The sequence below is a fragment of the Dama dama genome, chromosome 7 (assembly GCF_033118175.1).
Source record: "Dama dama isolate Ldn47 chromosome 7, ASM3311817v1, whole genome shotgun sequence".
Taxonomy (NCBI): Eukaryota; Metazoa; Chordata; class Mammalia; order Artiodactyla; family Cervidae; genus Dama; species Dama dama.
Genome location: NC_083687.1, coordinates 33,094,127 through 33,110,465, shown reverse-complemented (window position 1 = coordinate 33,110,465; position 16,339 = coordinate 33,094,127). Strand labels below are relative to the sequence as shown.

At 40.1% G+C, this 16,339-nt stretch overlaps 1 protein-coding gene across 4 annotated transcripts; it reads right to left on the bottom strand.

The window, feature by feature from the left end:
• Nucleotides 1-2,882: 2,882 nt before the first annotated feature.
• On the bottom strand, nt 2,883-15,194 carry ZNF322 (zinc finger protein 322). Of its 4 annotated transcripts, none has more exons than XM_061147397.1 (3): nt 14,900-15,194; nt 14,026-14,114; nt 2,883-7,232 (listed from the first exon to the last, which is right to left on the bottom strand). In XM_061147397.1, exon 3 carries the CDS (start codon nt 7,048-7,050, stop codon nt 5,842-5,844), a length of 1,209 nt encoding a protein of 402 aa, XP_061003380.1. In that variant the 5' UTR covers nt 7,051-7,232; nt 14,026-14,114; nt 14,900-15,194; the 3' UTR covers nt 2,883-5,841. The 4 variants fall into 4 exon arrangements, with proteins under 4 accessions (XP_061003380.1, XP_061003381.1, XP_061003383.1 ...); XM_061147398.1 differs by having other exon boundaries at nt 15,044-15,194; XM_061147400.1 differs by lacking the exon at nt 14,026-14,114.
• Between the last annotated feature and the right edge of the window lie 1,145 nt (nt 15,195-16,339).

The window sequence follows — 16,339 nt, the reverse complement described above, 5'->3', positions numbered from 1 at the left end:
TGAGATGATGAGGGATTTTCCTTTTTGTACCTCTTTTTAAATTATTATTTCTTGGGGAATATTCTAAATGTTCAAGATGGCCACACATTGTCTTAAAATAGACACCATCAATCACTGTTGGTCTCTTTTCCATTAATAGCAGTGATTTAGATATTGGGCCCGCACTCATCAGTCATTACATTCTTAGTTCTTTCTTTGTACATCTCCCCCTAAAATTTCTTGCCTGACCCTAATAGAAATCTTCAAAAGTTCTGATTCACATGCCTAATATTCATCCTCAATTGGGCAGTTTGGGGAGATGTGTTAGTTCCTCTGATCACCAGAAAACATGGAGGCATATCATTTCCCTGAGAAGGACCCAAGGAGGCAAGTCAGTAAGCACTCAGAAGCCCCAGTAACACAATGTGTAAGAACATTGTGTTGAAGTTGAAGACCTCTTCCCTGTAGTGACAAATGAGGGATACATGGAGGCTTACCAATATTCTACCTACTTTATTTCATCTAAGTCCATGAAGTTACTTTGTAGCTGATTTAGATTATTGAGCAAGTTGCTCTGAAACTGAGCTTTATGATACCAGATTCAATCGTGCATAAAGTATCCATGTTCAGTAAAGATGCTCTATTGAGACTCTCAATTCTCAGGGAAAGAATATTGGGGGAAAAACCTCCTCACTCTTAACTGGTCTGTATAAAGACTTAATGCTGCACAATGGAACACAAAGAATGGCCATTTGAAAACTGCACTTCCCTTTAAATATTGGTTATCATTGGCCCACATTCCATAAAATTGTGCCTGCCCAGTAGACTGCTTTATCCATGGATATCTTCCACAGTCACTTCTGATCATCAGAGAATACTAGGGAGGCTAGTGATAGGAAATGAATACTTAGAAGTGGAGGCAGTGTAGGTTTTAAGCTGATGAATTCTGGAATGGGGGAAAAAAGAAGAGAAAAACTAGCATATTAAGGGCAACCAAACTTAAAAAAAAAGACAGGGAATGAAAGGCCATCTACATTTTTTTGACGATGTGAGGGAAAAATCTTAATGAAAGAAATGTGAAAAATCCAGAGAGAGGTAAACAAGGAAGGTTCCAGAGGTTGTTGGAGAGAATGTGCTTGGCATGTTAAATGAGCGAGGATATTTATTGCTTCAGGAGAAGAAAGGCAGGATAGAGAGATTTGAAGTGGTCAGGAGGGCTCTGACTACTGGAGGTTTTTCTCCGTGTAGTCGACGATCTTATGGGGATGGTGGTGGTGGCTGAATAGGGATGGAGAATGAGGCCTGAGAGTGTGGGCTTATGACCTTGACAGAGAAGCCAGGTCACGGCAGCAGTGACAGTTCCTTACAACTCCCTTATCAGTCCCCTGCCCAGTCAGAACAACTGATCTGGTTTAAACAGCCCGTTGGCAAACCACGATATGGCCCTACAGCCCCCAAACAAACTGTCCTCATGTGATCCAAAGCAGCACCAACTTCTCCACCTGGGAGACAGACTCCTCATTTAGAAGAGGTGTGGGATTCGATAGTGAGGAGGTCCACTTAGAATTCTGTATAAAAGACTTCTCTTTCTCAGATGTATTAATGCAACTTTTTGAGCCAGGAAATCAAGACCAAGATTCTCAGGTCCAAGAGGGTTGCAGAGAATTTGAAAGTGGGTATAAAAGATAAACACCAGGAGCTACTCCAGTCTTCTCTTTTCTTCACTAATTACCAGTTATTTGATGTTATCAGTCACTGCTGATAGTAGGATCTCTGTATCTCTATTTTTAAAGTGTCCTCTGCTGGGTGGAAAAAGATTCTTTCTGCAAGGGTTAACAGCCTTCAGGCTCCCTCACTTATAAGTTCAAGTCTCCACTTGGGTAGAGTTAGGACACAAGCTAACATTTGGGGCTTGAAACAAGAAAGCTTCAGTTGAGTTACAAATCCCCCCCACTCCCGTCATCCTGGAAGCAATGTGAACTATTTCAACTCCCGTGGCACGCGTGTGTCCTGGGAAGCACCTTTCCCTTCTTCTACCCCAGAGACAGTCGGGCACCATCCCTCCTCTACTTACTTGTAAGGGATATGACTAGAGTTTTTTCCCAAAATATTTCTCACCACAGCCCAGCATCACTTTAGGTGGGGGGAATAAGCATGAAGGCCACAGGCCTTTAAACTGTACCATTTTCACCAATCAAACAACCCAAACTGTTTTAACTCTTATTCTTCTCCCAAAGTGAGAACCCCTTAAAACGCTAGGACCTATTCTGTGACAGAGCAAATAGATGTAAACTGGAGCAAACTTTGTAATGGGAGGTACACCAACGCCATCATTTTTACCATCTCCCACAAACGATAAGACAAGGTGGGAGAAGGTAGAACTGGAGTCATATGTGGATTCTACTTGGAATTGAAAGTTCAAAAGTTGTCCTTTGAGGGTGTAGCTTATTCCCACAGGCAGTTTTGCTGGTTTCTGAGTTTTAGCCCCACATATGGTTAGTTTAAGCTATTACTCCTCCCCGCACTTGGTATGTAATGCAGTGGGGAGGCTCCAATAGAATCCAAAGGCTACAGCAAAGACAGTAATCCCTTCCAGGTTTCCATTCACTCTTTCTTAACATCAAAAATTCCCAGGATCCTATTTTTTAAAAATTCCTGGAATTCAAGTGATGGTCCGATGACTAGTGTCACCAGCAGGCCTAAGGGTCACATGAATATCCACTTTATTCTTTTTCCCTGGCTTTACTGAGGTGTAACTGACAAATAAAATGTAAGGTATTTAAAGTATACATGATGATGGTTTAATATATGTACATACGGTAAGGATTCCTGAACATCTGCTTGACTGTAACACAAATGTAGGGGAAACGCTTTTTCTTAGTAGAGTGGAGGCAAAGATGGAGTTTTCAGAACAATGCTTTTATTTAAGAATTAAGGGAAAACAAAAACATTAAAGCATAGGAATACACTGACTGAATACAAGTGTCTTGTTTGGTCTGAAATCTTGATAAAGTTCCTCTAACTACTTACCTGAGGTAGATTTAGGTTGGCACTGTCTCAAGAGAACCTCCCTCCGTTCCAGAAGTTACCTTCTAATTTTGGTTACAGGCTCCCAAGTGGTCCTCTCCAACCTCAGGTTATTCTATATGAGTAATACCAACACCCTTTTTTCCCATGGTTAGAAGCCCTCAGACCTATTTCATACCCTCAAAGTTTTGGCTGAGGGATGGTCCATCCTTAATTTACTTAAAGACTAGAGACAATTACCAGTAAGATTAGTTGAAAGGGGCAGGTGATTGCCCCACCAAAGTTACAACTGTGCCCTTCTCCAAGTTCTAATGACTAACAAGTAGCCATAAGGACTAATTTTTATCACCACCAAGCCATACATCCAATACTATTTTAAGAATTACAACTGTCAAACATATACTAGTGATAGGCATGATTTTCATTGAAGAGAAACAAATACATCTCGTGTGTTTTATCACACTGAGCAAGTTTTTATGGTGTAAGAGCTAATGAAAATTACCAAAACACATCAGATCAAATAAACTTCCAGGATCTGTTTTCTAAAAGAAAGAAAAATCAGCCTAGAGTCAGATTCCTTATCACTATAAGTTATTCCTCTGACCCTAAGATTATCCAGGTTACCAACCTGTCATTAAGATCAAAGCTTGGAGCCATACACAAGGGGCCGTGTAGCAGCTGGCCACCCCCATGAGTCCAAACACCAATGCTGCCTAGGGTTCAGGATCTGCTAAGATAAATCAGAGGACCGCAAGTATTTATTCACCAGTCTACAGTCCCCAATACTGGAGAACTCTTAAGTATTTATATTAAATGTCTTTTAACCTGAGGGAAGAGGAAAAAAAAAAACCTCACAAGCATGCATTTATAGATCCCTGGATTAGAGTATTTCTGGAGAATGTTAATCATATTAAATTGGAGATAAGTGCTTATCCTGATACCTCTGATGCATTTGCCAACTCCCTTTCCCTTCTAGCATTTAGAACCCTACTTTACAAGCCAAATGTACACCTTATATTGTGGTGACTTGTCTTTCCCCAGAAATAAAAAAGTATTCTATTTCCTTGGCAGAACCAAAATAAATGAAAGGTATATCATGAGGCTTGGATTTGCTATAAACAGGATGTTGGAGCGGGGGGAAAAAACAAACACCAGCTCTTCAGTCAGGATTCTTAAAATCAGTCATTTCTCCATTAATAATGTATCAGTATGTGTTTTACTCTGTGCCGACTCAGACTTGAGTCTTTCTGTCAGCCTTCCCTTAAACACTTTGCAAGGAGTTGACTGATCGTCTCTTACCATTGAAAGAAACGTGATAAATGAAGTCACAAAAATATGGCAACAAGCAAAATCATAATGATCATCCTGGAATTTGCAGTTCTGTGTTGATAACAAACAAATCTCTAAAGCTGAAATTGTAAATACCAATAATAACCTGAAAGATATTTTAGGGTGAGGACTGAGGGCATGCCTCAATTCACACCAAGTAAAATGCTGAGCATTCTGCCTTATTATGAGGCTGGTTCTCCAAAGGGGAAATTCTGGGGAGTGTTTTGATTTAGAATAACTACTCCTTAGCTGTTTGGTTCTTTTCACAACCAGCAGAAGGTTCCCATGCTGGTATCAACACACTAGTCCCCGTTCTACCCAAGAATTAGAAAATCAACAGAGGCAAAGTCAATGTACTTCTTTTCCCAACAGTAACACATGCCACACTTTCTATCTCAATTACAGTCCTTTCTTTTATTAGAGTTCCAAATTTTAAAAACTGAAAGTAAAGCAATCATTCAGTGGTTCAGATAAAAGAAAAGCATCTTTACCTGAGTAACCCATCAGGCCTACTCTGACCTGCCCTAGCTCTTCCCAGAACAAGTTTCTGGGTATCTAAACAAAACTGTTTGCATGTCGACTCCATTAAAAGTCATCTCTACTACAGGGGTCAACTAACTATGAGAACAGTTCTTCTCATACCTGTTAAATGTACACAGTTCACAGTTAGACCTCTATAGAGGTCTACAAAATGCTCTCCAGAGTAGTTTCTTTGGGGCCCAATAAGGTAGAGATTTCCTGCAAGGATTTTTTTTTCTCCCCCAGACTTAGGGTTACTTATAGGGTCTTTCACTTATACAAGTTCCCTGGTGTACAAGAACTGATCATTGACAGAAGTTTTCTCATTCAGAGAATTCATAAGGTCCTTCATCAGATTTTCTTTTTTTGGGGGAGGGGGGGTTGCAAACCCAAGAAGGCTCTTCACTTAATGCTTTTGCCACATTCAAGGCAAATACACAAATTTTCACCTGTATGGCTTCTCTGATAGGTAATAAAGTCACAGTTATGTTAAGAGGCTTTTTTCACAACTGCTGGGGTTTCTTTCCAGTGGGGCTTTCTGATGTCCAATGAGGCGTGCATACTGTCTGAAGCACTGTTTCACAGGGCATTAAAAAAATATCGTCCTCTGATCTGAATTCTCTTGGAATGAGGAGAGGTGAGCATTGCTAGAGAGCTTTCTCACATTCACCAAACTTGTAAGCTTCCCACCCGTATAAATCCTCTTGTGGGTGATCAGACATGAGCTTGGACTGAAGGTTTTCAAAAAACTCAGGGCATTTGTAAGGTTTCTCACTGGAGTTATTGATACGGTTCTGTAAAGACAGCTCTCTGGTCAAACCATTTCTCAGGTTCCTATAACTGCAGATTTTCTGGTCCCCAATAAAGTCTGAGCTCTGAGGAAAATCTGAGATTTGCTTTGAGTTCTCCATCTTAAATGAGTTCTCTTACATTGTAAATACACCTTTTTTTGTTTGTTTGTTTATGGTATAATAACTTCTTGTCTGGTCAAGACATCTGTGAGGCTTCTGATACATGGGGAGGGCTGAGCTCAAGATCTTTCTCAGCCACATTACAGATATATGGTTTTTCACCGATGTGGATTGTCTGATGTTGAAAAAGGGCTGAGCTCTGGTGAAAGCTTTTATCACAGACACTGTATTTATAATGCAGCTCCTCTGTCTGAGTTCTCATTTTCTGTTGGGCAACGAAGTCCATGCCTAGGAGGAAGCCACTTTCACATGCAGACCACTGATGCGGTTTCTCTTCCATGTGAATTCTTTGATGTACAATAAGGTCTGAACTACAGCTGAAGCTCTTCTCATATTCAAGGCATTTAAAAGTGTGAGTGTGAGTTGCCTGGTGCCTGATGAGGTTGGCACTCCGGGTAAAACTTCTCATACATTCCAAGCATTTATACGGCTTCTCACCTGTGTGGACTCTCTGGTGTACAATAAGGTCTGATTTCTGGCCAAAGCATTTCTCACAGGCACCACACTTATAGGGCTTCTCCCCAGTATGTACTCTTTTATGAACAATGAAGGCTGACCGGTGTCGGTAACTTTTCTCACACTTACTACATTTGTAGGGTCTTTCACCAGTATGAGTTCTCTGGTGGCTAATAAGATCGGATTTCCCACTAAAAGCTTTTTCACACTCCAGACACTTAAATGGTTTCTCACCTGTGTGAGTTCTTCGGTGCCTTATGAGGTTTGTACTTCGGCTGAAGCATTTATCACACTCACTACACAGATACGGTTTCTCGCCTGTATGGCTTCGCTGGTGGACAAGCAGATCAGAGCTCTGACCAAAATTCTTGCCACAGATATCACATGTATAGAATTTTTTACCTGCATGTGTTCTCTGGTGTCCTGAAAGGGCTAAGTGGTGCCAAAAGCTCTTCTCACATTTGCTACATTTATAAGGTTTCTCATAACTGTGGATCCTCTGATGTGAAATAAGATCTGAGCTTTGGATGAAGGTTTTCTCACACATATCACATCTATAAGGTTTCTCCCCAGTGTGGGTTCTCTCACACATAATAAGAGCTAAGTTTTCACAAAAGTTTTGCTCACGTTCAAGGCACTGGTATATCTGATCATCTATTTGAGTAATCTCATGCACATGAATAAAAATCTTTTTACCCTTCTGAGGGCATACATGATATATTTTCCTTTTTTGAGTTCTCTGATTCTCTCTCTCTTCTGAAGTGTACATTTTCTATGGCTCTCTCCTAGGGAGTTTTCCACTGGTCTTCCTGACCCATCATTTTCTTCATAGTCATTTTCTCGATAAGAACTTGAAAGATACATCTGTTTTAGGCCTTTCAGTCATGAGTAGTTCCTCTCTACAAGTTTCCAGCATCACATGCACTTATTCTTTATGTGGTATTTACAACCCTGTGAGACAAAGAAGAAATATTATTTATATTTCCATAACTAAAATGCTCAAAATTAAAATTGCTGTAGAAAAGACAGAATTTCTGCATCAAATTCCACAAGTGCTCTACGTTTTACAGGGGTTGAAAGCAGGAAGTTTTTCTCTAACTAAAACAAATCAGCAACACATACATGGAAAGTACCAGGAAGAATTGTTTCTTTAATCAATTCAAGTGATCTCAAAACCAGGATTCCTCCTCTTCCCTTGGTTCAACTGAATAATCAAGACATCTAATAATTAATATGCCTGCTCTTGAGGAAAACCACCCAAAAGGGACTATGAATACCTGTGCAGTCCTTTCTGTAGAACGTTTGGAAGGAAATGGTAAGTGATTATTAGAATTTTCAGTGTAAAGAGAGAGAAAAGTCTCTTTTACTATCACCCTAGCTGTGTGATGTCTGCCAAGTTTCTTAATCACCCTGTAGCTAGTTTTTTCATTTATAAAATGGATGAATGATGGGAGTTACCTCACATCATTGAGCTGAATAATAAGTTAATCAGTATTTCATGGTAAGCATTCTGTGTTAGCTCTTATAATAACTATTATTATGATAAAGGGATCTAAGATTCTGCTTCAATATGATTATAAGAGCACAAACCTTGCTCAAAAAGAAAAATGACTGTAGCTAAAAGCCTGGGCTTCAAACCTGTCTTTAATGCCAGGCTTTTCTTTGTACAGTGAAGGGATATGGAACAGGTTTTCTTGTTTTTAGAGGGATGCACATGTACTGAAATACCCAAAGATTGAGCATCTTAAAGAAGTCCTTATACACAGAAAGATCACAATTATATAATTCTCCTTTACAACATTATTGAAAAGGGCCCTGTGCTCACAGTCCAACCATTCTACTCCTCCTCCACAGTAAGACAGACAATCACATCTTCAAATGACTGGGAGATTAAAAAGGAGAGACAGAAAGAAGAGAGACATTGAGGTCTTTCTGTTGTTGTCTTTTAGTCGCTAAGTCGTGTCCAACTCTTTTGCAACCCCATGGACTGTAGCCTACCAGGCTCCTCTGTCCATGCAATTTCTCAGGCAAGAATACTGGAGTTGGTTGCTATTTGCTTCTCCAGGGGATCTTCCTGACCCAGGGATTGAACCCTTGTCTTCTGCATTGGCAGGCAGATTCTTTATCACTGAGCCACCTGGAAATGGGATCAAAAGGACCTGGGAAGCCTGAGGTCTTTCTACTCAGGCCCTATCTTCTGTGTGGCTACACCACTAGATAAAGATTCAAGCCCAACAGGAAATACAGGAATATAGACTAACACTAAGGAAAAACAATGGGCTCATTGAAGGGAGAAGAAGATAAATGTAATAAACTATTGTATTTATCAACTGCCAATAATATACTAAAGAAGAAACATGAGAAAAAGGGGAAGAAACCCCATTTTCCATATCCTTCACACTTACTCTTTTCAATGATCATTTTATGTTTGACCTTCTCATATATTCAAACCCCCTCCTCTGTCACCTAAGGAATAAAAACTGATGACTGTGCTTTCTATTTTACTGAGAAAATCAAAGGCAGGCAAAAAACAATAACATAAAAAACACTTGCACATGCTTCCACCACAACAACCAACCTCTTGCAAGTGTGGTCATGCACTCCATCTTTCCTTCTGTTACCATGGATGACAAACTGCCCCTGCTCAATCTAAGGACAATCTGTTGGTCGGGGTACTGGATTCCACCCCCTTTTCACCACAAGGACATCACTCCTGCAATTCTATCCTCTCTCTTCTGCAACACCAATTTGTTCTTTTCCACTGAGTCATACTAATCAGCAAACTAGCCGTTCCCTCTCCTAAAACAGCACCAAAAAGAAACTTCTCTCAACCACTTCATCCTCAAGCTACTCTAACTTCTTTCTCTTTACAGCAAAATTCCTCAAAAGAAATCAATCTGTTCATTGTCTTTAATTCTTATCTTTGATAAATTGTCATATTCTCAGTAAGGTCATAACTGACCATCCTATTTTAAATTATGACACATCTCCATCCTGGATGACCCACATATGTAACACCCTTCCTCTCGTTTCACGTCTTATTTTTCTCCATAGAACGTAAGCCCCTTAAAGGACAAGGATTTTAGTTCATTTCACTTGTTGCTGTTTCTCTAGCACCTGTGACAGTGTCTGGCACAGAGCAGGTATGTTCACATATAATGAGGTACTCTGTAGCTGTGAAACAGGATGAAGGTAACTTTTCTGAACTGATGTGGAGCAGTTTTCAGGATAAATTGTAAATTTTAGAAAGCACTGGTGTAAAAGAGTATGCTACATTTTCGTTAAGAGTGAAGTAGAAATTTAAAAAACTACACATGGATCTATTCATTTGGTCAAAAAGAAACTTAGAAAAGATAGAACTAATGAGTTTGGTTATTACAAGGCAGATGGAAATGGGATCAAAAGGACAGGAAAGTGAAACTGGTACCAAAGGGTAAAGGAAAGAGAGTCATACTCTTCTTTAGTATATGTTTTTGTAATACACACATTTTAACTTTTTAAACTGTTACATTTCACATATTCAATAAATAAATAAACAGAAAAGCTAGGGGAGAAAATAAAATAGAATTCAAATAAAAACAAAGAAGTCTAGTATTTCAAATTAATAATAAAACCACCCAGGAGGGGGAAAATAACTCAAAAAATTCTGTAATATGGTATTAGAATTATATAAACTCAAACTAAAGATAAAAAGAACTATAAACAATTACTGAACTGTAATTAGTAGGAGTTTTCCCCCGTGTTGGTAAAGGTTCACTACTTAATGCATAGACTAGGAATGACAAAATAAGTAAATATAAAGGCAACCAGATGTCTCACTGTCAGATGAGGGAGTCAGAAACACAGAAAAGAGAAAGGCTAGAATGAACTCTATATCTACAGTGTTTAACTGGAATTAAAAGTATTAGTAGGAAGTCAAGGTTTTGAAGTATACACAGAAAAAATAGAAATGTTAAAGTATTTTTTTTTTTGGTCTCCTAATGTCTGCTGAGAGATCACAAAAACATTGAAACCCCAGTAGTAACGAGCATACCAAGCACTCAGATTTTGGTTTCTAAATATCATTTCCCACTGAAAGGAACCAGGGCTCACTGGAGAAATGGCTAATTTCAGGGTTTAGAAGGCACACAATGAACCTGAAACATCTTCTTGTTCCAGAAAACAAGGAAGTGCTCACAAAGAGGTGATAATGTGCTAAGAGGACCAGAAGCCTCACTGAAGGGGCTGCCACTACACAAATCTGGAACAAACAACATCCGAATAAATACAGACAGTAATAAATTAGTAATTCAGTAAGAATCGATGAATCCATACTCATTTAAAAAGTGAATAAATAGTAAGGGAGAAGGGAAAGTTCTTCCTTCATTAAAGAAGCCAACAATTAAATGTAGAAGAAATGATGGAATTAAAAACATCACACGTCTCATTAAAAGAAGAGCAATAATTGTTTCAGGCAAAAATACAGTGGATGAAAAGTTTTATGAAAATCAGGATATTTACACAATCAGAATATATCTCCCCACTAGACATTTAATAATTACAAAGACACAAAAAAAGTAATTTCACAGAAACCTGAAAGATGCCATCTTAACTAATGATCAGTTAACATCATCAATAACAAGATATAAAATTGTCTCCTAATATGACACAAAGAGATGAACAGAACATTCAACATTGTAACTGGAATCTCATCAGAAGCAAACACTAGACAAAGCCAAATTGAAGGAAATTCTGCCAAATAAATGGCTTAAACTTAAAAGAAACAGTCAAAGTTATGGAAGACAAAATCTGAGCATATGTTCCACAATAAAGACATGACAATTAAATGAAATGGGTGATGGTGGATTGGATCTTGGACAACAAAAATAACTTGTTTTTCTTTTCCTAAAATGACATTAATGGAACAACTGGCTAAACTCGAATAATGTCTTGAGATCAGATAATAGTATTATGTGAAAGTTAATTTTCTAACTTTGATAACTGTAATGATAATAAAAGAGAATAGAGTTGTTTTTAGGGAATAAAAAATTAAGTATTTAGGACAGACTTTTTCAAATAGCATTCTATGAAAGAATGAAGCCCTATGGAAAATGATTTGAGTAACTATTTTTTTAATTCTCCCAAAGATGCATTTAGCTAGTAGCACTACATGGGAGAGAAGTTAATTCATTAAATACCTATGACTTTAGGACTTAATTCTCTCATCATTTGAGATGAGGCATTATGTCTGTACTTTCAAAAGGTTCAGAAAAAAAATGTACACAAAGGTACATGTATGTACAGAGAAGTAAGTAGACAGGCTCATATAAACAATTACAGTAAAATGTTAACATTTAGGGACTGTGGGTGAAGGGTATATGAGCATTCTTATATTATTTTATAACTTTTTATAAATATGAAATTATTTCAAAATTTAAATGTATCTTATCTTGTGTTTTAAAAACATCTGAGCTGAGAGTTGGTATACTATGCTAGCTGAAGTTGAATGTTCAAACCCTGGAATCAGATTTTGGTTTGAATTCCCACTATGTTCCTTTATAGCTATGAGAACTTGGGTAAGTTACTTCCTTCAGTTTTTATTTCCCTTTTGACAAAATAAGGAAGATACCATTACATGTCTTAAAGGAGTTGCCAGAAGAACTAGGATACTGTCAATAAAGGACTTGGCTCAGGACCTGGGTACTCAATTAACAGATGCTCAGTAAATGGCAGGTTCTATTATTTTCTTAATACCATCTTCAGGGTCACAAAAACCCTAACATTTCTTGAGGTCATCCTCTGTGCCAATCTCTTATGCAAAGCCTTGTTCAAAATGCATTAAAATAATTAACTAAATAATGAAATAACTCAATCAGTTAATGATTAATATGAGGATTATGCAAAAACTAGAAAAAAAAACATTTACGGAGAAATGTTAGAAGGAAAAGGAAGACTTCAGAATCACAGCTAAGTAAAACTCTGGAGTCATGCAAACAGCTACTATAAGACAGTGGTCTTCCGGGAGTTCTATCTTATTAAAATGTGTACTGCTGTTAACATCAATAGGAGAGTTAGAGTATAAACATACAATTCTGAGCATGGTCATAGCCTGGTAAATGAATTATAACATTCCCTAATTTTATCAGTTCAGGGTGTCATATTTGCCCTAAATAGCCGATAATTTGTAGGGCACCAAGGAAAAAAAATTAAAACTAAGGAAACCATTTCCTTATTCATATTTGAGTCTTTTAGATGGGTGTCAGCACCTAGAAAATAATATATAGTCTGGCTGTCAAAATTTAAAGTAAATCATGATACTTCCCTAGTGAAAAATACTGTAACTGTTTCTACCACACTAACAATAAAACCTAAGGTTCTCACTGCACCACCTAATGTAGTTTTTCTGCCTCCCATAACACATCAGAATCTTTACACTTGCTCCATCTACTCAGAATGCTTTTCACCCAAGGAGTTTGCTCCTTTATTTGACTCAAGTCTCTGACTGAAAATTATTTCCTCAAAAAGAGGCACATCTTGGCAACTTTAACTAAATTAGCTATTTCTCTCCATAGCACTTATCACCCAACTTTGTGGTATTTTATATCTGTTCATTTGTTTCTCTCTCCTATTAGAATATAACTTTCATTATGGTTAGGACTGAAGTCTTTTGTTCACTGCAATATTCCTAGTGTCTAGAATATGTCTGTTGAATGAATGAAAAATATGAATGAATATCAGAACCAAAAAAGAGTCATCATCATCCTCTTAAGCCTCAGTAGCAATCCAGGCTAGGCTAACAGCCCTAGCTGTTCCAAATGGCAAACCAAAATATATCCTTCAAGTCTCAGCTTCAGAGTGCCCTTTGCTAAGAGGTTTCTCTTACCTCATCCTAGGAAAAGACTGGTTCTCACTTCATGGCTAGGATTGGAGTGCACAGAACAGGCAGGCTGGCAGTAAAAGTCCAAGCCGACAGGCTGAGTGTAGAACTTCAAAGACCAGGGCCATCCTTACAGTTAAAGGATGTATGGGACAAGCAGATTAGTCAATAAAGCGCTATCTATTAATGCTTAATAGACGTCTCTGGTGGCTCAGATGGTAGAGTCTGTCTGCAGTGCTGGAGACCCAGGTTCGATCCCTGGGTCGGGAAGATCCCCTGGAGAAGGAAATGGCAACCAACTCCAGTACTCTTGCCTGGAAAATCCCAAGGACAGAGGAGCCTGGTGGACTACAGTCCATGGGGTCGCAAAGAGTTGGACACGACTGAGCGACTTGACTTGAATTGATTAATGCTTACTGTATCAGGCCCCAGCTTAGGGATTATCTATTTTTCAATGATTACATGGATTATCTCATTTCATCTTTCCAAGACTGTAAAATAGGTATTAAGAGCAATGTTTGTACCTTACAGATAGAAAAACGATGCTCAGGGAAGTTAAATAACTAAGAACTCACAGCTAGTAAATAGCAAAGCCAGGATATAAATATTCATCTTCTGACTCCAGGGCCTGCACTGAGTATACTGTCTTTTGGGGGCTGCAAATCAATCATGAAGGAATAATTAAAAACCTATGGTGAATAAGCATGTTGGAAAGGAGTAGAAAATACACTAACACTGGTAGGCAGGATTACCTCAGGAGCTAAGAAAGGGTCATGTATCTTCTTTCCAAGTATCTTCTCCCATTCCTTCCTGTTCTCCTCCAGTTTCCCTCACTTATCCCTAACACTCCACCATTTATATAAAAACACAGTTTGCTATGCTACTTACCATAACAAGAAAGACTCAAGACTGTCTTCCTTTTGGCTCCAAAAGGTCTCCAGTCCATAGTTACTAACAATACTCAATTCTTCCCTCTCCTGAAGGAAAAGTCAAAAATGTAGAAATTTAAATTTTTTGTGAAATTTTTAATTTTTCTGGCACTGGACATCTAAAAATTGGTTCCCTTTACCTCCCAGTCTGGTCAGTATCTTTCAATCATAACTTACCTCTTCCCACTTCTCCTCACATTGTTTCCTCCCAGAGAGCTCTAAACAAAATACTGAGAGTCCTTCTGGGTAATGACTAACTTCATAATAAAGCCCTGAATCCTGTTCTACTTGTTTCAATTTTTCGCCTCTGCTAAGTGTATTATCTCAACTTCTGAAGTCAACGACCCATTCTTCTACCACTATAAACCTCCAGATGCAGTTGATAAGTGCATATGACACAAAGTTGTATACAATGCCGGTTTCCAATAATAATTATGGGATGATTAAGCCAGATTCTTCTGCATACAGACTGGATGAAACATGACCGATCTCTGCCTTAAAGATGGGGATGGGCGGTGGGTGGAGAACTCCATTCAAAGTCCTTGTTTTTTCTTCCCCAGAGTGAAAGATACAGATCGCTTAGAAAAGTGCCCGGCAGTGTTTACTATTATTATCTCCAGGAATGATAGTACTATGCTTCTCCTTCTTTCAACTTTTCATTGACCGCCTTTCAGTCCGCCCTCAGGGGGGTTTCCAGACCCTGCACCGTCGCGAGGAACAGAGGGTGCTCCTACCAGGCAGAGGCCGAGAGGTCTCCAGTCCCACCGAACCCCTCCACACATCCCTGGGCCTCGCAGGCCATGCCCCTCCCAAGCCCCGCGGGCCTCGCTTACCCCGGCTGCAGCCGGCGCCGCCCCTCCGCCTGGGAGGGCACTTCCGGTTACTCTCCGGACACTCGGGGTTTGGTTTTCCCGGCGGCCGCAGGCTCCGGACGGTGAACCTAAGGGCCCACCTTCGGGAAAAGAAAGAAAGCAAACCTGGGAGGCCGACGAGAGCCAGGAGCATCCTTCTTTGCGCGGCTCGGCGAGGGTAGCTGGGGCCAGGCCATTCAGTATGCGATTTAAGGGCCAACAAGGCCAGCTAGCTTCCCGAGCCCTTTCAGCCTGGCTGGGAAGCGGCCGGCGCAGCCCCGCCCCCTAGAATCACATGATCTCCCAGGTTCCGAGACCAGGGCGCTCCATCCCCGGCCTCTGGGCCAATAGGGACCGAGCCTTTGAAATGGGGGGCGGGGCCCTGGGGCGCCTGCGCCGCAGGGCCCGTGGTGGTGGTTCGGGGCGGAGCTGAAGAGGACTGTGCTTAAGGGTACTTTCTGACTCTGCGGAGGTGTGCGGGGTAACTAGAGGGCCCCACTGCCAGCTTGTCTAAGAAGCAACCCTGTTTATATTACAGTCTCCAAGTTCTGTTCTCTTTCCTCAAGGCTGTTGAAAGAGAACTGTAGGCCAGAGTAGCGTCACAAGAGATGGATGCCTCCGACCCTGGGGAAAACACCGGGGTAGGATCTGAAAGAAATTGAGGCTTCCAAAACACAGTGGAAGCGTTCCGTCACCTAAGATGTGGCCAGAGAGATGGATGAAATGCTTTAAAGAGGGGGTAGTGTTGGCTTTGTGTGGGTACAGTAAACTGCAGAGGAGGGTAGAACTGCTGTGATTGTAGGAGGTTTCCCAGTCCTTCATGATTGTGGTCCAGGGCTGGAATCAGTTTAAGTAATCACATGTTTGGGTTGGAGCAGAAATGAGTTTTCTTTCAGATGGAAGTAAATGTATCTATAGCTACATCTCCCCCTGCTTTGTTGTTCAATGAAAAAAAGTTTCCTAAAAGCCCTCAGACATCAAAGGGGAAGGATGAGTACTGGGAATATAGAGAACAAAAGCCTGGACGATGTGACCAAAGACTTGGATTGGGAGCATAATACTGAGTTTAGGGAGTGGTGAGAGCACCATCAGGGTCTTAACACTCTTCAGTTCAGTTCAGTCGCTCAGTTGTGTCCCACTCTTTGCAACTCCATGGACTGCAGCACGCCAGGCTTCTCTGTCCCTCACCAACTCCTGAAATTTACTCAAACTATATCCACTGAGTCAGTGATGCCATCCAACCATCTCATCCTCTGCCATCCCCTTCTCCTCCTGCCTTCACTCTTTCCCAGCATCAGGGTCTTTCCCAATGAGTCAGTTCTTCACATCAGGTGGCCAAAGTATTGAAGCTTCAGCTTCAGCATCAGTCCTTCCAATGAACACCCAGGACTGATTTCCTTTAGGATTGATTGGTTGGACCTC